Source organism: Oncorhynchus clarkii, chromosome 12 (genome assembly GCF_045791955.1).
Source record: "Oncorhynchus clarkii lewisi isolate Uvic-CL-2024 chromosome 12, UVic_Ocla_1.0, whole genome shotgun sequence".
Lineage (NCBI taxonomy): Eukaryota > Metazoa > Chordata > Actinopteri > Salmoniformes > Salmonidae > Oncorhynchus > Oncorhynchus clarkii.
Genome location: NC_092158.1, coordinates 62,070,409 through 62,095,426, shown reverse-complemented (window position 1 = coordinate 62,095,426; position 25,018 = coordinate 62,070,409). Strand labels below are relative to the sequence as shown.

Here is a 25,018-nt window from a genome sequence, read left to right as displayed (position 1 = left end):
TCTCAAGACATGGTGCTTTTCATTCAGGCCAAAGAGTACATTCTTTGTCTCATCAGACCACAGAATCCTTTACTTTATGATCTGAGTCTTTCATGTCTTTTTGCAAACTCCAGGTGTGCTGTCGTGCTTTTTTCTAAGTTGTGGCTTCTGTCTGGCCACTCTCTTATAAAGCCCAGATTGGTGAAGTGCTCTAGAGACCGTTGTCCTTCTGGCAGGTTCTCCTATTTATGACAAGGAACTCTGTAGTTCTGTCAGAGTGGTCATTGGGTTCTTGGTCACCTCCCTGACCAAGGTCCTTCTTGCCTGGTTGCTCAGTTTGGTCAGACGGCCACCTCTAGGCAGAGTGGGTGGTTCCATATTTTTTCAATTTCGCAATGATGGAGACCACTGTGCTCTTGGAAACTTTCAACACTCTAGAAATAGTTGTATACCCTTCCCAGATGTATGCCTCATCACGAATCTCGACGATCTATGGACAGTTCCTTGGACTTCATGGTATAGTTCCTGCTCTGACATGAGCTGTCAACTGTGGGACCTTTTTATATCGTTTTTTTATTTTGTAAATCATGTCCAAACAACTGAGTTGGCCACAGGTGGACTCCAATCAAGTTGTTGTGACATATCAAGGATGTTCAAGTGAAATTGGATGCACCAGAGCTCAATTTGGAGTGTCATAGCAAAGGGGTGTGAATACTTATGTAAATTAGATGTATCTGTATTTCATTTTCAATATATTTGCAAAAATGTCAAAACATATTTTCACTTTGGCATTATGAGGTAGATGGGTGAGAAACATTTTGAATTCAGGCTGTAACACAACACAAATGTGGTATAAGTCGAGGGGTTTGAATACTTTCTGAAGGCGCTATAGTTTTAACCATGTTTTGAATCTTAACCTTATTTGTTTACAATGATATTGTTTACCAACACTGGAGTAAAACAGACTTACATTTGGGGTTTTGATGGGTTAGGACAGTTGAACTAAGCTCATGAAGCATTTATAAGTATTCTTCAAGAATCCATGGCTATATACTGTATATAGTTTAAAAATAATGTACCAATCCCAGATAGACCCTTTCAACTCACAAGAAAGGCAGAACTTACAGTGACTTCAGAAAGTATTCACACCCCTTTTCCATTTTGTTGTATTACAGCCTGAATTTAAAATGTATTGAATTGAGAATTTGTCACTGGCCTACAAACAATACCCTATAATGTCAAAGTGGAATTATGTTCATTACAAATTAGAAGCTGAAATGTCATGAGTCAATAAGTATTCAACCCATTTGTTATGGCAAGTTCAGGTGTAAACATTTGCTTAACAAGTTACATGGGCTCACTCTGTGTGCAATAATAGTGTTTAACATGATTTTTTAATGACTACCTCGTCTCTGTACCCCACACATACAGATAATTGTAAGATCCCTCAGTCAAGCAGTGAATTACAACCACAAAGACCAGGGAGGTTTTCCAATGCCTCGCAAAGAAGGGGACCTATTGGTAGATGGTACAAAAAGAAGCAGACATTGAATATCCCTTTGAGCATGGTGATGTTATTCATTACACTTTGGATGGTGTATCAATACACCCAGTCACTACTAAAAACATGTTTTCAGTTTGTCATTATGGGGTATTACTTATTTTATTTAATCCATTTTGAATTCAGGCTGTAACAACAGAATGTGGAATAATTCAAGGGAAATTAATACTTTCATAAGGCACTGTATTACAATTGTTTCACCCTTACTCGATATACTGTGAGACGGTATTTTAACCATTCATTTTTGAAACCCTATTATTATATGTATCGTATTAGAGTACATATTTGCATCCATATTAAAGTACTGTGTATCTTTTAGGTGTGATCTTTGCCAGTGTGAGCACTGGACTGGGAGAGCTCTCCTTCCTCTCTCTCACTGTCTTCTTTAGCAGGTAGACTATCTCCCTGATTTACTAACAGTTCTGTAAGTTGTTTACTTTGCAGCTCTTTTTTTTTACATAAAAGGTATTCTCACTCAAACCCCTCTCAATAGTTTTTTTCCGACACTCTCACCCCGTGTCTCTTTCTATCCGCCTTCTTAGAGATGTGTTGGGGGGCTGGGGCTCGGGCACCGGTGGAGCAGGTGTGGCCGGGGCTCTGCTGTACTCTGGTCTCAAGCAGGCTGGCCTCTCGCCCAGGAACACGCTGCTCATCATGCTGGTCGTCCCTGTAGCCATGGTGACCAGGTCAGTCCCAGAGGTGAAAGTAAGGTAGTTGGGTACAGCGTACTGGCAAAATAAATAGTGGGGGTACGCTGTACCAGAAACATGAGCCTATCACAATAATTCAAGCAAATGTAAATGAGACTTTAGGCTTTTATGCCATTATTTATCATTACCGTACGTCAGAGGCATGAAACATTTGCTCAAAACTGCGATGTGGTTCCACGAGAACACTAACATTTTGCCAAGGCAGAGATGAGTGGCTGAGACGCGCGAGGACAGCAGTGGGTGCATCAATTCTCAAATCGCCAAATGTCATTATTTTTTTGCCGTTTTGTGTAACCGATGTCTCTTTCCATTCACCAGTTTGGAGGCTGGAAATATGTTGTGAGTGGATGAGCGTGTGTCGGTAGTCTAGTAAAGGAGCCCTTTTAAGTGATAGTTTGACAAGCGCATGCACACACAGGAGGTCCAATACCGGGAAGAAATGAGTTCTATACTGAACAAAAATATAAACGCAACATGTAAAGTGTTGGTCCTATGTTTCATGGGCTGAAAGTAATAGATCCCAGACATTTTCCATACGCACAAAAAGCGTATTTCTCTAAAAGGTTGTGCACAATTTGGAAGTATGTCCAACCAGCCTCACAACCGCCGACAATGTGTAACCATGCCAGCCATTGCCCAGGACCTCCACATCCGGCTTTTTCACCTGCGGGATCTTCTGAGACTAGCCACCCGGGCAGCTGATGAAACTGAAGAGTATTTATGTCTGTAATAAAGCCATTGTGTGGGGAAAAACACATTCTGATTGGGTGGGCCTTGCTTCCATGTGGGTGGCCCTCCCAAGCCCACCTATGGCTTCACCCCTGCCCAGTCATGTGAAATCCATAGATTAGGGCCTTATGAATTTATTTCAATTGACTGATTTCCTTATATGAACAATAACTCAGTAAAATCGTTGAAATTACATGTTGCGTTTATATTTTTGTTCGGTATGCTTTCATCCCTGGTCGGTCCCATGTGATAAGTTAATGTGTTGTTAGGTGAGTGGGAAAGGATCAATCCTTTTCTGTCAGTTTATCTGAACCGTTCACCCCCTTTTTGTCTCTTCCTTTTCCCCCACTTTCCCCTCAGCTATTTTTTTCCTGCTAGTCTTCCCCTCATCCTTCCCACAGTGGAAGTGCAGGGAGGTGGAGTCTGTGAGGGGCAGAGACTCACAGAGCAGGCAGCCCCTATTGGATGACACTGATGAAGAGGAGGAGCGGGAGAAAGGTGCTGAAGGTGTGTTTATCATGTCAGCATGTGGTAAGGTAAAGAATTTTGAGGAAAGTGATGTGTGGTAATATGGATGTTTAACACACTATATTTTAAGTAATGAAATATTACATTTTAATTGTAAAATATTTTGTAGGACATTGATTAACCAAACAGCCCATCTTCACTTCCTTCCTTCTGAATATAACAGAAGACAAGGTCACTGGACCACTGACATGTATTGAGAAACTACACATCATTAAGTGAGTTTGAAGTCACTTTAGAAAAGTGGACTTGGTCTGTACCATTTTCAGATTAAAAAGTTGGCCCAGACCAGGGTAAGCCAGGCCAAAATCTCATAAATATAATTTTTTCCCAGTCGATACAAACTCAATTCCCCAATGCGATAGACACAGAACAGTTTTACTTAAATTTCATTTTCACATGTGCTAAATAATCAGTTTAACCCTGGCCTAGTAAGTTTTACTCAGTCTTGATTTGCTCCAGTACTATATGTGTTATTGCCAATCTGCTAATATCAATTCTACCGCCTCCCCTCAGGGTCTGTTGAGGTTTGTGGTTCCGTGAGGAGTTGTCTACTTCGCGGAGTACTTCATCAACCAGGGCCTGGTGAGTAGGCCTCTGTCGCCCCTTGGCAGTTTATAGTGTCACTGCAATTAGTTGATATTCTCACCATCACTTCTATTCTCATTGTATAGTATGGATGACCCCCAACTTCTTGTTACAGTTGAACTCATTTCCTAATTTTTCAAATTTCTTTACAGTTGGAACTCCTATATTTCCCAAACTTCTATCTCTCCCATGCAGAGCAGTATCGCTGGTAAGTACCATTCAGAATATATACAGTTGAAGTTGGAAGTTTACATGCGCTTAGGTTGGAGTCATTAAAACTCATTTTTCAACCACTCCACAAATTTCTTGTTAACAAACTATAGGTTTGGCAAGTCGGTTAGGACATCTACTTTGTGCATGACACAAGTAATTTTTCCAACAATTGTTTACAGACAGATTATTTCACTTAGTCACTGTATCACAATTCCAGTGGGTCAGAAGTTTACATACACTAAGTTGACTGTGCCTTTTAAACAGCTTGGAAAATTCCAGAAAATGTCATGGCTTTAGAAGCTTCTGATAGGATAATTGACATAATTTGAGTCAATTGGACCTCAGAAAAGAATTGTAGACTTCCACAAGTCTGGTTCATCCTTGGAAGCAATTTCCAAACGCCTGAAGGTAACACGTTCGTCCGAACAAGTAATAGTACGCAAGTATAAACACCATGGGACCACACAGCCGTCATACCGCTCAGGAAGGAGACGCGTTCTGTCTCCTAGAGATGAACGTACTTTGGTGCGAAAAGTGCAAATCAATCCCAGAACAACAGCAAAGGACCTTGCTAAGATGCTGGAGGAAACGGGTACAAAAGTATCAATATCCACAGTAAAACGAGTCCTATATCGACATAACCTGAAAGGCCACTCAGCAAGGAATAAAAAAGCCAGACTACGGTTTGCAACTGCACATGGGGACGAAGATTGTACTTTTTGGGGAAATGTCCTCTGGTCTGATGAAACAAAAATATAACTGTTTAGCCATAATGACCATCGATATGTTTGGAGGAGAAAGGGGGAGGCTTGCAAGCAAAAGAACACCATCCCAACCGTGAAGCACGGGGGTGGCAGCATCATGTTGTGGGGGTGCTTTGCTGCTGGAGGGACTGGTGCACTTCACAAAATAATTTTCCTCCCTCATGATGATATCTATCTGGATATATCGAAGCAACATTTCAAGACATCAGTCAGGAAGTTAAAGCTTGGATGGAAATGGATCTTCCAAATGGACAATGACCCCAAGCATACTTCCAAAGTTGTGGCAAAATGGCTTAACCTTTCTAGGGCAAGTGTTCCGCTAGCGGAACCCCACGACAACATTCCGCTGAAAAGGCAGTGCGCGAAATTCTAAAATATTTTTTTGAAATGTTTAACTTTCACACATTAACAAGTCCAATATAGCAAATGAAAGAAGTTTCTTGTTTATCTACCCATCGTGTCTGATTTCAAAAAGGCTTTACAGCGAAAGCACAACATATGAAGGTATGTTAGGGCATAGCCAAGTCAAAAAAACACACAGCCATTTTTCCAGTCAAAGATAGGAGTCACAAAAAGCAGAAATATAGATAAAATTAATCACTAACCTTTGATGATATTAATCAGATGACACTCATAGGACATCATGTTACACAATACATGTATGTTTTGTTCGATAATGTGCATATTTATATCCAAAGATCTCAGTTTACATTGGCGCGTTACGTGAAGTAATGTTTTGATTTCCAAAACATCCGGTGATTTTGCAGAAATACTCAATAAACATTGATAAAAGATAGTGTTACTCAAAAAATTAAAGATAGACATATCCTTAATGCAACCGCTGTGTCAGATATTTTTTTTTACTTCATGGAAAAAGCATAATCTGAGTACGGTGCTCAGAGCCCAATCCAGCCAAAGAAATATCCGCCATGTTGGAGTCATCAGAACTTAGAAATAACAATATAAATATTCACTTACCTTTGATGATCTTCATCAGAAGGCACTCCCAGGAATCCCAGTTCGACAAGAAATGACTGATTTGTTCCATGAAGTCCATTATTTATGTCCAAATAGCCACTTGTTGTTAGCATGTTCAGCCCAGTAATCCATCTTCATGAGGCACGAGCACTACGTCCAGACAAAAACTTGAAAGGTTACAGGTCGTATGAAACATGACAAACGAAGTATAGAATCAATCTTTAGGATGTTTAACATAAATCTTTATTAATGTTCCAACCGGAGAATTCCTTTGTCTGTAGAAAAGCAATGGAACGCGAGGTACCTCTCACATGAACGCAAAGTCACAAGCCCATGGCACTCTGCCACACACCTCGCTCATTCAGCCCCCCTTCACAGTAGAAGCCTCAAACAAGGTTCTAAAGACTGTTGACATCTAGTGGAAGCCTTAAGAAGTGCAAAATGACCCCACAGACACTATATTGGAATGGCAATGAGTTAAAACTACAAACCTCAGATTTCCCACTTCCTGGTTGGATTTTTCTCAGGGTTTTGCCTGCGATAGGAGTTCTGTTATACTCAAACAGTTTTAGAAACTTCAGAGTGTTTTCTATCCAATACTAATCATAATATGCATATATTAACATCTGGGACAGAGTAGGAGGCAGTTCACTCTGGGCACGCTATTCATCCAAAAGTGAAAATGCTGCCCCCTATCCCAAAAATGTTAATGACAACAAAGTCGAGGTATTGGAGTGGCCATCACAAATCCCTGACCTCAATCCTAAACAAAATGTGTGGGCAGAACTGAAAAAGCGTGTGTGAGCAAGGAGCCCTACAAACCTGACTCAGTTACACCAGCTCTGTCAGGAGGAATGGGCCAAAATTCACCCAACTTATTGTGAGAAGCTTGTGGAAGGCTACCCAAAACATTTGACCCAAGTTAAACAATTTAAAGGCAATAATGCCAAATACTAATTGAGTGTATGTAAACTTCTGACCCACTGGGAATGAGATGAAAGAAATAAAAGCTGAAATAAATAATTCTCTACTATTATTCTGACATTTCACATTCTTAAAATAAAGTGGTGATCCTAACTGATCTAAGACAGGGAATTTTTACAAGGATTAAATGTCAGGAATTGTGAAACTGGGTTAAAATGTATTTGGTTAAGGTGTATGCAAACTTCTGACTTCAACTGTATAATTAATTTAAAATTCAAAATGGATGTAGCAACTAAGGATTCTAGCTTTATTTTTATGCAATGTATCATATTTAAAAACAAAGTAGGCCTACAGAACAATAAACCACACATTTGATTCAAAATCTTTTTTTTTTTAAATCAATTGTAGAATCTCAGGTCATTTTTCAAAAGTTGAACATTGATCATACAAGCCCACCACATGTAAACACTGTTAGTAGAGCTAAGTTAGAGCATTCACAATTTTATAACAGTAACTCAACAATAGCAGCAAAGAAAAAGTTAGTGGTTACATTTAAAACAAATATTAGCAGGATACTAGACATTGGAATGTAGTGAAAAGATAAATATATTAAAACATACAATCCTGATATTTATCAAAGGCACATTGACAAATGTCCTTGGTGATGGCAGAAATATTAAAGTTACAGTTGGCTAGTGACCACACACCCAGCAAGGTTGCTAAGGTGCAGGAAGATGTCTGAACAGACCTCTAATTTAAGCATAATAATTATAATAATTATCAGCAATTTCCATCCACCCCAGCTGCAGAGAGTCTCTTCTTCAGACCTCCAAGGAAATATCAAGCACTTCAAAACATGATACTACCTCTTTTGCACTTCCCACCAGTCTTTCTCCCTCTACTATCTCTCATAGTGAGCAGAAGTATCTGTGGACTGGGAAAGCTATGAGGCCGGAGATGGCGATGCCCAGACTGTCTCCTACACTGGCTGCCACCATGGCAAACTCCCTCTGTCTGTCTCCAGTCTGCAGGGAGAGAGGGGAAAGGTAAGGGGAGTGGCACGCAAACACACACAAACATGTCCGATGGCTGACCCTCCAGCTAATGTTATATATTGACATAAACACAACCTTATATGCAGGCTGACAAACAAACAAACACACACACACACACACACACACACACACACACACACACACACCCATGTGAATGACCTCCTTGCTGATGAAGTAGAATGTGTTGACGTATGCAGATCTTCCCAGCAACCCCTCGTAGAGGACTATCACAAACACCAGCCATGCACTGGGCAGGAACTGGTAGTACACTGACAATAACAGCAACACCGCGTTCACACACTGAGGGAGACAGAGCAACACCGCGTTCACACACTGAGGGACCAGGGCCCGTATTCACAAAGCATCTTAGAGTAGGAGTGCTGATCTAGGACGATAAAATGACATGGACAGGGGGACCCGATCCTAGATCAACACGCCTACACTGAGACGCTTTATGAACAAGGGTACAAAAGGTAGTGGTGGGGATAGTGGGGGAGATAGAGGGGAGGAAGAAGAAAATATAAAGCCAGGTGGAGAGAGAGAAAGATCAGAGAAAGTTATAGCTCCACCACTAGGTCTGTTACGCTGACCGTATTACCACCACACCTGCAATCACGAGTCATGACCGCAGTCAAATTCCACATGACAGTTGAGTCACGGTAACTATGCTTCTCCAAAACTGCACTCTGATGTTGCCGATGGTCATTAGTAGCCTACCAAACTCGCTAATGACCTGGTACTCAGCGCTCTATTGTCCCTCTATTTCAATGCAAATGCATTCCAAAAATCTAATCAAACACTTAATTTTTTTATTTCACCTTTATTTAACCAGGTAGGCAAGTTGAGAACAAGTTCTCATTTACAACTGCGACCTGGCCAAGATAAAGCAAAGCAGTTCGACACATACAACGACACAAAGTTACACATAGAGTAAAACAAACATACAGTCAATAATACAGTATAAACAAGTCTATATACGATGTGAGCAAATGAGGTGAGATAAGGGAGGTAAAGGCAAAACAAGGCCATGGTGGCAAAGTAAATACAATATAGCAAGTAAAACACTGGAATGGTAGATTTGCAGTGGAAGAATGTGCAAAGTAGAAATAAAAATAATGGAGTGCAAAGGAGCAAATTAATTAATTAATTAAATACAGTAGGGAAAGAGGTAGTTGTTTGGGCTAAGTACAGGTGCAGTAATCTGTGAGCTGCTCTGACAGTGAGATGAGACTGACTAATATTTCAGTAGCTTTAAATGGCATATCTGTCCAAATGAATATATTTCCATGGCTGAGTTCAATGCTTCCCCTTCTGGCTATTTGGATAAAATCATAATGCAGTTTCTAAATATATATGGCAGGATAAGCGAGCCCGGATCAAATTAAAAAAACTAAGAGGGAAAGACGTAGGAGGACTATCCGTACCGAACTTTAAATTGTATTTCCAGGCACTAGCATTTCGTTCCATCCTAAATTGGTTTAGACATGAATCTTCTGCCCCGTTGCGGAGTATAGAGTGAAATATGGTGTCTCCTATTGCCCTGGAAGAGGTGGTCTTTACTGATATAACCCTTAAACAAATGTAAACTACGCTTTGGTCCTATTATTGATCACACAATTTCTATATGGTGTCAAATTGAAAATCGATATAACTGGGATTCAAAATGACATGCCTATACTCCAATATTTTACAATAATGCCTTGTGATCTGGAGGGTGGCCTTTTGCATCCCTCCCAATGGTCCAAATGTGAAATCCATACCCTTGCTGATGTCATGGATAGTAATGGTTCGTGAACATTCCAAGAATTGAAAGACAGACCAGGCAAATCTTTTTTCTATATTTACAATTTAGTTCAGCTTTGCTGGCCTATGGAGTCCCCTGGGAAACCCAACTACCGAACCATCCAATGCTGGGATTTATAAATACATTATCTGGGCTCCTGAAAAGGACTGATCTCTATAATATAGAAAACTTTTGGAAAGCTCATTCTGAGCTAGTCATAAAAAAAATGGTCCACAGATCAAATTGAATTCGGAACAACCCTTTAACTGGAACAGAACATTGAAAAACATGACTTTGGCATCCCGTAATCTGAACCATCAATTTATACATTGTCTGTTCACACACTGTATTTAACACCGAGGAATCGTTTTACGATTAAATTGACCCCAACTCCTAAAATCAGGTAAGCACACTCCTCCATATGTGGGTGTACCCTGCAGTTAAATGCTTCTTGGCAAAGATACAAAATTAATTCAGAAGTGCATGAATGTAAATTCAATGCTTTTCATCTGTTACTTAACGATGATAGCTCCTTGAATCTCTCAATCAGAGATGGTTAATGCTGACAGGCAACACTGCCGCAAAATATTATGTTGGATCTTACACGGCAATCACCTCTCTCTCCCAATTTGCCAGTGGATACAGTTACTTTTAGAAGTTAGAACATAATTTGTATTTATTATGGATCCCCATTAGCTGCTGCCTTGGCATTGGAAAACCTTTGTGGTTAAATCTGTTTGAAATTCACTGCTTGACTGAGGGATCTTACAATTGTCTGTATGTGTGGGGTACAGAGATGAGGTAGTCGTTAAACACTTATTGTACACAGAGTGAGTCCATGCAACTTGTGTGACTTGTTCAGCAAATGTTTACTTCTGAACTTATCTATGCTTACAAATGGGTTGAATACTTAACTCAAGACATTTCAGCTTTTGATTTTTAATTAATTTGTAAAAATTTCTAAACATAATTCAATTTTTACATTATGGGGTATTGTGTGTAGGCCAGTGACAATCTCAATTTAATCCATTTTAAATTCAGGCTGTAACACAATAAAAACGTAGAAAAATCTAAGGGGTGTGAATACTTTTTCAAGGCATAGTACCAAATAAAAATGGCCTGGAAGGCCAGCATCCCGGAGTCGCCTTTTCACTGTTGATGTTGAGACTGGTGTTTTGCGGGTACTATTTAATGAAGCTGCCAGTTCAGGACTTGTGAGGCTTCTTTCTCAAACTAGACACTAAATGTACTTGTCCTCTTGATCAGTTGGGCACCGGGGCCTCCCACTCTTTCTATTCTGGTTAGAGCCAGTTGCCACATGTCTCAAATTTTTAGGGAGAATGCAATTGGCATGATGACTGCAGGAATGTTCACCAGAGCGGTTGTCAAATAATTAAAATGTTCATTTCTGTACCATAAGCCACCGCCATTGCTTTAGAGAATTTGGCAATACGTCCAACCGACCTCACAACCGCAGTCCATGTGTATGGCGTCGTGTGGGCGAGCGGTTTACTGATATCAACGTTGTGAACAGAGTGCCCCATGGTGGGGTTATGGTATGGGGAGGCATAAGCTACGGACAACAAACACAAGTGCATTTTATCGATGGCAATTTGAATGCAGAGATACCATGACGAGATCCCGAGGCCCATTGTCGTGCACGGCCCCATGCCGCAAGGATCTGTACACAATTACTGTAAGCTGAAAATATCCCAGTTCTTCCGTGGCCTGCATAGTCAGACATGTTACCTGTTGAGCATGTTTGGGATGCTCTGGATCGACGTGTACAATAGCGTGTTCCAGTCCCCGCCAATATCAAACAACTTTGCACTGCCATTGAAGAGGAGTTGGACATCATTCCACAGGCCACAATCAACAGCCTGATTGACTCTATGCAAAGTAGATGTGTCACGCTGCATGAGGCAAATGGTGGTCACACCAGATACTGACTGGTTTTCTGATCCAGCCTCTTTTTTTTAAAGGTATCTGTGACCAACAGATGCATATCTGTATTCTCAGTCATGTGAACTCATTTCAATTGACTGATTTCCTTACATGAACTGTAACTCAGTAAAATCTTTGAAATTGTTGCATTTTGTGTTTATTTTTGTTCAGTATATTATTTAGTATGTAAAGACAACATTAAATTGAGAATAATCTAATGGGTGAGAATATTATCACTTGTGAATGATGCCCAGTGTGTGCAGTCTAAAGAAAAACAGCGCATGCATTATTTTAAAAACTTTTTCAGCTCATAAGCCTATACGTTTTGATAAGGTTTGTATCATGGCCAAATTACTCAAAAAGTAGCCTATAAGCCTAGGACCCCTGGAACAGGGTTGGAGAGCCCATAGCCAACAGAACTTGGTGAACCGTGTTCTTATAAGCCCAGTCATTGCGCCATGGCGTGTGAACAGAGTTTTGTCTGGCCACCATTTAAAAGAGGATCCCAGCTTTCTTGTGATGCTATTTTTATTGCTCAATTCTTAAAATAATCCTCTTTATGACCAGTGTAGCCTACCTGGCATATAAAAAATGTAATCGCACGTAACGTTCTTTCTATTTGAGTGCAGGCTACGGATTTTTTTTGTGTGGGCCATTCTAAAAATTAAAAAAATGCACATATGTAAACACCAGATTACATTGAGAATAGTCAGATGGGTGAGAATATTATCAAGTACTTGTCAAATTGTGAATGACAGACTGATGAAGTGTGTGCAACCTGAGCAAGAAACAGCAGAGCGCATGCCTTTCATCCAACTCTTTTCAAATCATCATTAGTCGCTCAACTAAAGTTGCATACATAACTACATATTCAGCATATAGAAGGACCTGTTTCAAATGATCACTTTGTTAACCACAACACAGAATAGCCATTTTGTGGGCACACCCTCTGAAGTCAATATCCTTTCTATTATATTCTTCTTCCTATCAAATAATGCCACGGAATTCTAAGAAAATCCTGTAAAAATAATTAGTGTAGCCCACAGCCATATGGCAGAGCCAGATCAGGGCCTAACATGAGGACAACTCAAAATATGCTGTTCTGTTCTTCGGTATAGGCTACATTTTCTTCATATAATGGTTCTTTAGATCTACTTAAAATAATTAATTGATTGTGATGGTGTAGGCTATATTAAATGGATTTATTAGACTTTTTAAAATGCAGATGTTCCAAAGATCTGCATCAGAGTGGCTTGTAGGCTATGCGTGGAAGCCCAAAGATGCTAAACGTTTTGTTATTTAAAAGGGTATTACCGTGAGACAGGCAGTTATTTGCATAACAGTTACCGGCTGATAAAATGTCATGACCGACAATTTCATCACCGCTTGCTGGTGACACTGATTTATTTAGAATTCAAGGCACACGTAACCAGCATGGCTACCACAGCATTCTGCAGCGATATGCCATTCCATCTGGTTTGGGACTGTCATTTTTCAAGGGCTATTTGACCAAGAAGGAGAGTGATGGAGTGCTGCATCAAATGATCTGGCCTCCACAATCACCCGACCTCAACCCAATTGAGATGGTTTGGGATGAGTTGGACCTCAAGAGTGAAGGAAAAGCAGCCAACAAGTGCTTAGTATATGTGGGAACTACTTCAAGACTGTTGGAAAATCATTCCAGGTGAAGCTAGTTCAGAGAATGCTAAGAGTGTGCAAAGCTGTCATCAAGGTGGCTACTTAGAAGATTCTCAAATATAAATCTATATATGTGTAACACTTTTGTTTACTACATGATTCCATGTGTTATTTCATAGTTTTGATCTCTTCACTATAATTCTACAATGTAGAAAATAGTAAAAAGAAAAGAAAAACCCTGGAATGAGTAGGTGTCCAAACTTCTGACAGGTACTGTATCTCATCTATTGTTCACTCACCTGAAGCAGAGAGAGAGCCCAGATTCTCCTGAACTTCACACAGCAGAGAGAGGATCGCGAGACCAACACCCCCACCTGGTACAGTGTCTGGTACCTGAAAACACACACACACACACACACGCACACACACACGCACACACACACACGCACGCACGCACGCACGCACAAAGAATGTGAGTTAATAGCTTTACACCACTTAATCATAGAAGTTTACATTCACCTTAGCCAAATACATTTTAACTCAGATTTTCATAATTCCTGACATTTAATCATAGTAAAAATTCCCTATTTTAGGTCAGTTAGGATCACCACTTTATTTTAAGAATGTGAAATGTCAGAATAATAGTACAGTGATTTATTTAAACTTGTATTTCTTTCATCACATTCCCAGTGAGTCAGAAGTTTATATACACTCAATTAGTATTTGGTAGCATTGCCTTTAAATTGTTTAACTTGGGTCAAACGTTTCGGGTAGCCTTCCACAAGCTTCCCACAATAAGTTGGGTGAATTGTGGCCCATTCCTCCTGACAGAGCTGGTGTAACTGAGTCAGGTTTGTAGGTCTCCTTGCTCGCACACGGTTCTTCAGTTCTGCCCACAAATTTTCTATAGGGTTTTGAGGTCAGGGATTTGTGATGGCCACTCCAATACCTCGACTTTGTTGTCCTTAACATTTTTGGGATAGGGGGCATTTTCACTTTTGGATGAATAGCGTGCCCAGAGTGAACTGCCTCCTACTCTGTCCCAGATGTTAATATATGCATATTATTATTAGTATTGGATAGAAAACACTCTGAAGTTTCTAAAACTGTTTGAGTGATGTCTGAGTATAACAGTACTCCTATGGCAGGCAAAAATCTGAGAAAAATCCAACCAGGAAGTGGGAAATCTGAGGTTTGTAGTTTTTCCAATATACAGTGTCTGTGGAGTCATTTTGCACTTCTTAAGGCTTCCACTAGACGTCAACAGTCTTTAGAACCTTGTTTGAGGCTTCTACTGTGAAGGGGGGCTGAATGAGCGAGGTGTGTGGCAGAGTGCCATGGGCTTGTGACTTCGCGTTCATGTGAGAGTTACCTCGCGTTCCATTGCTTTTCTACAGACAAAGGAATTCTCCAGTTGGAACATTAATAAAGATTTATGTTAAAAACATCCTAAAGATTGATTCTATACTTCGTTTGACATGTTTCATACGACCTGTAACGTAACCTTTCGAGTTTTTGTCTGGACGTGGTGCTCGTGCCTCATGAAGATGGATTACTGGGCTGAACATGCTAACAACAATTGGCTATTTGGACATAAATAATGGACTTCATGGAACAAATCAGTCATTGATTGTCGAACTGGAATTCCTGGGAGTGCCTTCTGATGAAGATCAAAGGTAAGTGAATATTTATAATGTTATTTCTAACTTCTGTTGACTCCAACATGGCGGATATTTCTTTGGCTGGATTGGGCTCTGAGCGCCGTACTCAGATTATGCTTTTTCCATAAACATTTTTGAAATCTGACACAGCGGTTGCATTAAGGATAAGTCTATCTTTAATTCTGTGAGTAACACGTATCTTTTATCAATGTTTATTGAGTATTTCTGCAAAATCACCGGATGTTTTGGAATCAAAACATTACTTCACGTAACGCGCCAATGTAAACTGAGATTTTTGGATATAAATATGCACATTATCGAACAAAACATACATGTATTGTGTAACATGATGTCCTATGATGTAGATCAAAGGTTAGTGATTCATTTTATCTATATTTCTGCTTTTTGTGACTCCTATCTTTGGCTGGAAAAATTGCTGTTTTTTTTTACTTGGCTATGCCCTAACAATCATATGTTGTGCTTTCGCTGTAAAGCCTTTTTGAAATCGGACACGATGGGTAGATTAACAAGAAGCTTCTTTCATTTGCTGTAATGGACTTGTTAATGTGTGAAAGTTACATATTTCCCTCAAAAATATTGAATTTTGCGCGCTGCCTTTTCAGCGCTAGCGGAACGCCTGCCCTAGAAAGGTTAAGCCATTTTGCCATAACTTTGGAAGTATGCTTGGGGTCATTGTCCATTTGGAAGATCCACTTGCATCCAAGCTTTAACTTCCTGAATGAAGTCTTGAAATGTTGCTTCGATATATCCAGATAATTTTCCTCCCTCATGATGACATCTATTTTGTGAAGTGCACCAGTCCCTCCAGCAGCAAAGCACCCCCACAACATGATGCTGCCACCCCCGTGCTTCACGGTTGGGATGGTGTTCTTTTGCTTGCAAAGCCTCCCCCTTTCTCCTCCAAACATATCGATGGTCATTATGGCCAAACAGTTATATTTTTGTTTCATCAGACCATAGGACATTTCCCCAAAAAGTACAATCTTCGTCCCCATGTGCAGTTGCAAACCGTAGTCTGGCTTTTTTATTCCTTGCTGAGTGGCCTTTCAGGTTATGTCGATATAGGACTCGTTTTACTGTGGATATAGATACTTTTGTACCCGTTTCCTCCAGCATCTTAACAAGGTCCTTTGCTGTTGTTCTGATATTGATTTGCACTTTTCGCACCAAAGTATGTTCATCTCTAGGAGACAGAACGCGTCTCCTTCCTGAGCGGTATGACGGCTGTGTGGTCCCATGGTGTTTATACTTGCGTACTATTACTTGTTTGGACGAACATGTTACCTTCAGGCGTTTGGAAATTGCTTCCAAGGATGAACCAGACTTGTGGAAGTCTACAATTCTTTTCTGAGGTCTTGGCTGATTTCTTTTGATTTTCCCATGATGTCAAGCAAAGAGGCACTGAGTTTGAAGGTAGGCCTTGAAATACATCCACATGTACACCTCCAATTTTCTAAGCTGTTTAAAGGCACAGTCAACTTAGTGTATGTAAACTTCTGACCCACTGGAATTGTGATACAGTGACTAAGTGAAATAATCTGTCTGTAAACAATTGTTGGAAAAATGACTTGTGTCATGCACAAAGTAGATGTCCTAACCGACTTGCAAAAACTATAGTTTGTTAACAAGAAATTTGTGGAGTGGTTGAAAAATGAGTTTTAATGACTCCAACCTAAGCGCATGTAAACTTCCAACTTCAACTGTATATATTCTGAATGGTACTGACCAGCGATACTGCTCTGCATGGGAGAGATAGAAGTTTGGGAAATATAGGAGTTCCAACTGTAAAGAAAGTTGAAAAATTAGGAAATTAGTTCTACTGTAACAAGAAGTTTGGGGGTCATCCATACTATACAATGAGAATGGAAGTGATGTGAGAATATCAACTAATTGCAGTGACACTATAAACTGCCAAGGGGCGACAGAGGCCTACTCAACAGGCCCTGGTTGATGAAGTACTCCGAAGTAGACAACTCCTAACGGAACCACAAACCTCAGCAGACCCTGAGGAGGCGGTAGAATTGATATTAGCAGATTGGCAATAACACATATAGTACTGGAGCACATCAAGACTGAGTAAAACTTACTAGGCCAGGGTTAAACTGATTATTTAGCACATGTGAAAATGAAATTAAAGTAAAACTGTTCTGTGTCTATCACATTGGGGAATTGAGTTTGTATCGACTGGGAAAACATGATATTTATGAGATTTTGGCCTGGCTTACCCTGGTCTGGGCCAACTTTGAGAGAATATAACTTTTTAATCTGAAAATGGTACAGACCAAGTCCACTTTTCTAAAGTGACTTCAAACTCACTTTAATGATGTGTAGTTTCTCAATAGATGTCAGTGGTCCAGTGACCTTGTCTTCTGTTATATTCAGAAGGAAGGAAGTGAAGATGGGCTGTTTGGTTAATCAATGTCCTACAAAATATTTTACAATTAAAATGTAATATTTCATTACTTAAAATATATTGTGTTAAACATCCATATTACCACACATCACTTTCCTCAAAATTCTTTACCTTACCACATGCTGACATGATAAACACACCTTCAGCACCTTTCTCCCGCTCCTCCTCTTCATCAGTGTCATCCAATAGGGGCTGCCTGCTCTGTGAGTCTCTGCCCCACAGACTCCCTTCCCCAAGTGGAAGTGCAGGGAGGTGATGGGGGGAAGACTAGTGGGGGAAAAGGAAGAGACAAAAAGGGGGTGAGGGTTTCAGATAAACTGACAGAAAAGGAGTGATCCTTTCCCACTCACCTAACAACAACACATTAACTTATCACATCAACATTGTTTATGGGACCGACCAGGGGTGAAAGTAAACAGAACACAAATATAAACGCAACATGCAATTTCAGCGATTTGGCAATTTGAGAATTGATGCATCCACTGCTGTCCTCTCGCATCTCAGCCACTCATCTCGGCCTTGGCAAAATGTTAGTGTTCTCGTGGAACCACGTCGCAGTTTTGAGCGCAGGTTATACCACCATTCGCACATTTTTCATGCCTCTGACGTACGGTAATGATAAATAATGGCATAAAAGCCTAAAGTTTCATTTACATTTGCTTGAATTATTGTGATAGGCTCATGTTTCTGGTACAGCGTACCCCCACTATTTATTTTGCCAGTATGCCGTACCGAACTACCTTACTTTCACCTCTGGGACTGACCTGATCACCATGGCTACAGGGACGACCAGCATGATGAGCAGCGTGTTCCTGGGCGAGAGGCCAGCCTGCGTGAGACCAGAGTACAGCAGAGCCCCGGCCACACCTGCTCCACCGGTGCCCGAGCCCCAGCCCCCCAACACATCTCTAAGAAGGCGGACAGAAAGAGACACGGGGTGAGAGTGTCGGAAAAAAACGATTGAGAGGGGTTTGAGTGAGAATACCTTTTATGTAAAAAAAAAGAGCTGCAAAGTAAACAACTTACAGAACTGTTAGTAAATCAGGGAGATAGTCTACCTGCTAAAGAAGACAGTGAGAGAGAGGAAGGAGAGCTCTCCCAGTCCAGCGCTCACACTGGCAAAGATCACACCTAAAAGATACACAGTACTTTAATATGGATGCAAATATGTACTCTAATACGATACACATAATAATAGGGTTTCAAAAATGAATGGTTAAAATACCGTCTCACAGTATATCGAGTAAGGGTGAAACAATTGTAATACAGTGCCTTATGAAAGTATTAATTTCCCTTGAATTATTCCACATTCTGTTGTTACAGCCTGAATTGAAAATGGATTAAATAAAATAAGTAATACCCCATAATGACAAACTGAAAACATGTTTTTAGTAGTGACTGGGTGTATTGATACACCATCCAAAGTTCCAAAGAAGGCTTCCTTCTTTTCACTCTGTCAATTAGGTTAGTATTGTGGAATAACTACAATGTTGTTGATCCATTCTCGGTTTTCCACTATGTCAGCCATTAAACGCTTTAACTGTTTAAAAAAAAGTCACAATTGGCCTAATGGTGAAATCCCTGAGCTGTTTCCTTCTTCTCTGGCAACTGAGATAGACATTCTTCCTATGTTTGTAGTGACTGGGTGTATTGATACACCATCCAAAGTGTAATGAATAACATCACCATGCTCAAAGGGATATTCATATTTTGTTAATTTATTGAAAATGAAATATAGAAATCTCAATTCCTTTTCCTCTAGGATTTTGTCTGTGCTTAGTTCCATCCCGTTTATATTTTATCTTAAAGTACTCCCCAGTCCTTAACGATTACAACTCTACCCATAACATGATGCAGCCAACACTATACTCGAAAATATAGAAAGAGGTACTCAGAAATGTGTTGTATTGGATTTGTCCAAAACATAATACATTGTATTCAGGACAAAAAAGTAATTGCATTTTGTTGCAGTATTACTTTAGTGCCTTGTTGCAAACAGGATGCATGTTTTGTAATATTTGTATTCTGTACAGGCTTCCTTCTTTTCACTCTGTCAATTAGGTTAGTATTGTGGAATAACTACAATGTTGTTGATCCATCCTCGGTTTTCCACTATGTCAGCCATTAAACGCTTTAACTGTTTAAAAAAAAGTCACAATTGGCCTAATGGTGAAATCCCTGAGCTGTTTCCTTCTTCTCTGGCAACGGAGATAGACATTCTTCCTATGTTTGTAGTGACTGGATGTATTGGTACACCATCCAAAGTGTAATGAATAACATCACCATGCTCAAAGGGATATTCAATGTCTGCTTCTTTTTGTACCATCTACCAATAGGTCCCCTTCTTTGCGAGGCATTGGAAAACCTCCCTGGTCTTTGTGGTTGTAATTCACTGCTTGACTGAGGGATCTTACAATTATCTGTATGTGTGGGGTACAGAGATGAGGTAGTCATTAAAAAAATCATGTTAAACACTATTATTGCACACAGTGAGCCCATGTAACTTGTGACTTGTTAAGCAAATGTTTACTCCTGAACTTGCCATAACAAATGGGTTGAATACTTATTGACTCATGACATTTCAGCTTCTAATTTGTAATGAACATAATTCCACTTTGACATTATAGGGTATTGTTTGTAGGCCAGTGACAAATTCTCAATTCAATACATTTTAAATTCAGGCTGTAATGCAACAACATGGAAAAGGGGTGTGAATACTTTCTGAAGTCACTGTAAGTTCTGCCTTTCTTGTGAGTTGAAAGGGTCTATCTGGGATTGGTACATTATTTTTAAACTATATACAGTATATAGCCATGGATTCTTGAAGAATACTTATAAATGCTTCATGAGCTTAGTTCAACTGTCCTAACCCATCAAAACCCCAAATGTAAGTCTGTTTTACTCCATTGTTGGTAAACAATATCATTGTAAATAAATAAGGTTAAGATTCAAAACATGGTTAAAACTATAGCGCCTTCAGAAAGTATTCAAACCCCTCGTCTTATACCACATTTTTGTTGTGTTACAGCCTGCATTCAAAATGTTTCTCACCCATCTACCTCATAATGCCAAAGTGAAAATATGTTTTGAAATTTTTGCAAATATATTGAAAATGAAATACAGATACATCTAATTTACATAAGTATTCACACCCCTTTGCTATGACACTCCAAATTGAGCTCTGGTGCATCCAATTTCACTTGAACATCCTTGATATGTCACAACAACTTGTTTGGAGTCCACCTGTGGCCAACTCAGTTGTTTGGACATGATTTACAAAATAAAAAAAACTATATAAAAGGTCCCACAGTTGACAGCTCATGTCAGAGCAGAAACTATACCATGAAGTCCAAGGAACTGTCCATAGATCGTCGAGATTTGTGATGAGGCATACATCTGGGGAAGGGTATACAACTATTTCTAGAGTGTTGAAAGTTTCCAAGAGCACAGTGGTCTCCATCATTGCGAAATTGAAAAAATATGGAACCACCCACTCTGCCTAGAGGTGGCCGGCCGTCTGACCAAACTGAGCAACCAGGCAAGAAGGACCTTGGTCAGGGAGGTGACCAAGAACCCAAATGACCACTCTGACAGAACTACAGAGTTCCTTGTCATAAATAGGAGAACCTGCCAGAAGGACAACGGTCTCTAGAGCACTTCACCAATCTGGGCTTTATAAGAGAGTGGCCAGACAGAAGCCACTACTTAGAAAAAAGCACGACAGCACACCTGGAGTTTGCAAAAAGACATGAAAGACTCAGATCATAAAGTAAAGGATTCTGTGGTCTGATGAGACAAAGAATGTACTCTTTGGCCTGAATGCAAAGCACCATGTCTTGAGAAAAGGATATTTGAAATTGGATGACAACTTGTTCTTAACCAAGAAAGAATCATTTATAACTGACTTTTTCCAACATAACATAGGCAGATCCCCTTATTGTATGGGACGCTTTTAAAATGTTCCTTTAGAGGACAGGCAATTCAACACTCATCTTTAAAAAAAATATCAATTTAGGTCAAGAGTTCATATTAACAAAGGAAATAGCAGGACTAACAGTACAGATAGACAGCAATAAAAACTGTACCATAGAGGCACAGAATATGTGGAAAACAAAAACAAATAGAGGAACTTATTCAAGGAAGATCAAGTCTAATATGTTATAAAAAATAAAGCGAACTGCTAAAAGCTTGGAACACCTGTATTTGGGGAGTTTCACCCATTTTTCTCTGCAGATCCCCTCAGGTTTAAGTCCGGGCTCTGGCTGGGCCAATCAAAGACATTCAGAAACTTGTCCTGAGGCCACTCCTGTGTTGTCTTAGCTGTGTGCTTAGGGTTGTTCTCCTGTTGGAAGGTGAACCTTCGCCCCAGTCTGAGGTCCTGAGAGCTCTGGAACAGGTTTTCATCAAGGATCGCTCTGTACTTTATTCCGTTAATCTTACCCTCAAACCTGACAAGACTCCCAACCCCTGCCGCTGAAAAACATCCCCACAGCATGATTCCTGCCACTATCACGCTTCAACGTAGGGATGGTGCCAGGTTTCATCCAGGTCACCTCCTTGACCAAGGCCCTTCTCTCCCGATTACTCAGTTTGGCTGGGCCGACAGCGCTAGGAAGATTCTTGGTGGATCTAAACTTCGTCCATTTTTTAATGATGGAAGACACTGTGTTCTTGGGGACCTTCAATGCTGCAGACATTTTATGGTACCCTTCCCCAGATCTTTGCCTTGACACAATACTGTTTCAGCGCTCTACGAACAATTCCTTTAACCTCAAGGCTTGGTTTTTGCTCTGACATACACTGTCAACTGTGGGACCTTATATAGAGTGTTGTGTGCGCCTTTCCAAATCATGTCCAAACAATTGAATTTACCACAGGTGTACTCCAATCAAATTCTAGAAATATATCAACGATGATCAACAGAAACAGGATGCACCTGAGCTCAATTTCTTGTCTCATAGCAAAGGGTCTGAATACTTATGTAGATAAGTTATCCTTTTTTAAGTTGAAATAAATGTGCTAAAATGTCTAAAAACCTGTTTTCGCTTTGTCAATATGGGGTGTTGTCTGTAGATTGCTGAGGATTTAAAAAAATGTATTTAATCAATTTTAGAATAAGGCTGTAACGTAACAAAATGTGGAAAAAGTCAAGGGGTACCTTGACCTACCGAAAACACACACACACACAGACACACACACACACACACACTACCAGTCAAAAGTTGACACACCTACTCATTCCAGGGTTTTTATTTGAACTATTTTCTACATTGTTGAATAATAGTGAAGACATCAACACTATGAAATAACACACACATGGAATCACTTAGTAACCACAAGTGTTTAAAAAAAATCTAATCTTTAAAAATCTTTAAGTACCCACCCTTTGCCTTGACAGTTTTGCACACACTTGGCATTCTCTCAACCAGCTTCATGAGATATTCACCTGGAATAAATTTCCATTAGCAGGTGTGCCTTGTTAAAAGTTCATTTGTGGAATTTATTTCCTTCTTAATGCGTTTGAGCCAATCAGTTGTGTTGTGACAAGGTAGGGGTGGTATACAGAAGATAGCCCGATTTGGTAAAAGACCACGTCCATATTATGGCAAGAACCGCTGAAATAAGCAAAGAGAAATGACAGTCCATTACTTTAAGACATGAAGGTCAGTCAACGTGGAAAATATCAAGAACTTTGAAAGTTTCTTCAAGTGCCGCCACAGGAAAAGGAAGAAAGAGTTACCTCTGAATCAGGCCTTCATGGTCAAATTGCTGCAGAGAAACTACTACTAAAAGTCACCAATAAGAAGAGACTTGCTTGGGGAAAGAAACACGAGCAATCAACATTAGACTGGTGGAAATCTGTCCTTTGGTCTGATGAGTCCAAATGTGACATTTTTTGTTCCAACCGCCGTGTCTTTTTTCAGATGCAAAGTAGGTGAACGGATGAACTCCGCATGTGTGGTTCCCACCGTGAAGCACGGAGGAGGAGGTATGAGGGTGTGGGGTCCTTTGCTATTGACACTGTCTGTGATTAATTTCGAATTCAAGGCACAACTAACCAGCATGGCTACCACAGCATTTAGCAGCGATACGCCATCCCATCTGGTTTGCACTTAATGGGACTATCATTTGTTTTTCAACAGGACAATGACCCAAAACACACCTCCAGTCTATGTAAGGGCTATTTGACCAAGGAGAGTGATGGAGTGCTGCATCAGATGACCTGGCCTCCACAATCACCCGACCTCAACCCAATTGACATGGGTTGGGATGAGTTGGACTGCAAGCAACCAACAAGTGCTCAGCATATATGGGAAATGCTTCAAGACTGTTGGAAAAGCATTCCAGGTGAAGCTGGTTGAGAGAATGCCAAGAGTGTGCAAAGCTGTCATCAAGGCAAAGGGTGGCTACTTTGAAGAATCTCAAATATAAAATATTTTGATTTGTATAACACGTTTTAAGTTACTACTTGATTTCATGTGTTATTTCATAGTTTTGATCTCTTCACTATTATTCTACAATGTAGAAAATAGGAAAAATAAAAACCCTTGAATGAGTAGGTGTGTCTAAACTTTTCACTGGTACTGTGTATGTATAAATGGGCTAGTTACAGTGGGGCAAAAAAGTATTTAGTCAGCCACCAATTGTGCAAGTTCTCCCACTTAAAAAGATGAGAGAGGCCTGTAATTTTCATCATAGGTACACTTCAACTATGACAGACAAAATGAGAAGAAAAAAATACAGAAAATCACATTGTAGGATTTTTAATACATTTATTTGCAAATTATGGTGGAAAATAAGTATTTGGTCACCTACAAACAAGCAAGATTTCTGGCTCTCACAGACCTGTAACTTCTTCTTTAAGAGGCTCCTCTGTCCTCCACTCGTTAACTGTATTAATGGCATCTGTTTGAACTTGTTATCAGTATAAAAGACACCTGTCCACAACCTCAAACAGTCACACTCCAAACTCCACTATGACCAAGACCAAAGAGCTGTCAAAGGACACCAGAAACAAAATTGTAGACCTGCACCAGGCGCTGCAGGATTTGAGTCCCTGGCGTCGTAGTGTGTTACTGATGGTAGGCTTTGTTACTTTGGGCCCAGCTCTCTGCAGGTCATTCACTAGGTCCCCCCGTGTGGTTCTGGGATTTTTGCTCACCGTTCTTGTGATCATTTTGACCCCACGGGGTGAGATCTTGCGTGGAGCCCCAGATCGAGGGAGATTATCAGTGGTCTTGTATGTCTTCCATTTCCTAATAATTGCTCCCACAGTTGATTTCTTCAAACCAAGCTGCTTACCTATTGCAGATGCAGTCTTCCCAGCCTGATGCAGGTCTACAATTTTGTTTCTGGTGTCCTTTGACAGCTCTTTGGTCTTGGCCATAGTGGAGTTTAGCGTGTGACTGTTTGAGGTTGTGGACAGGTTTAGATTTAGCTTTCCCTGACTTAGTCGCCATAATGATTGATATATATACAGCTGAATCTGCGCGTTTACCAAACAATGCAGTGCGTAATATGTGTAGCTCCTT

At 40.2% G+C, this 25,018-nt stretch overlaps 1 protein-coding gene across 1 annotated transcript in view; it reads left to right on the top strand.

The window, feature by feature from the left end:
* Nucleotides 1-24,043, top strand: part of LOC139420998 (battenin-like) — a 40,299-nt gene extending 16,256 nt beyond the window's left edge. Inside the window, exons 6-11 of the mRNA XM_071171461.1 lie at nucleotides 1,860-1,932; nucleotides 2,083-2,226; nucleotides 3,340-4,300; nucleotides 7,886-8,017; nucleotides 23,411-23,475; nucleotides 23,630-24,043. Coding sequence (XP_071027562.1) covers nucleotides 1,860-1,932; nucleotides 2,083-2,226; nucleotides 3,340-3,448 — 326 coding nt within the window. The 3' untranslated portion in view covers nucleotides 3,449-4,300; nucleotides 7,886-8,017; nucleotides 23,411-23,475; nucleotides 23,630-24,043. The remainder of the gene's footprint in view (nucleotides 1-1,859; nucleotides 1,933-2,082; nucleotides 2,227-3,339; nucleotides 4,301-7,885; nucleotides 8,018-23,410; nucleotides 23,476-23,629) is intronic.
* The last annotated feature ends 975 nt before the right edge of the window (nucleotides 24,044-25,018 follow it).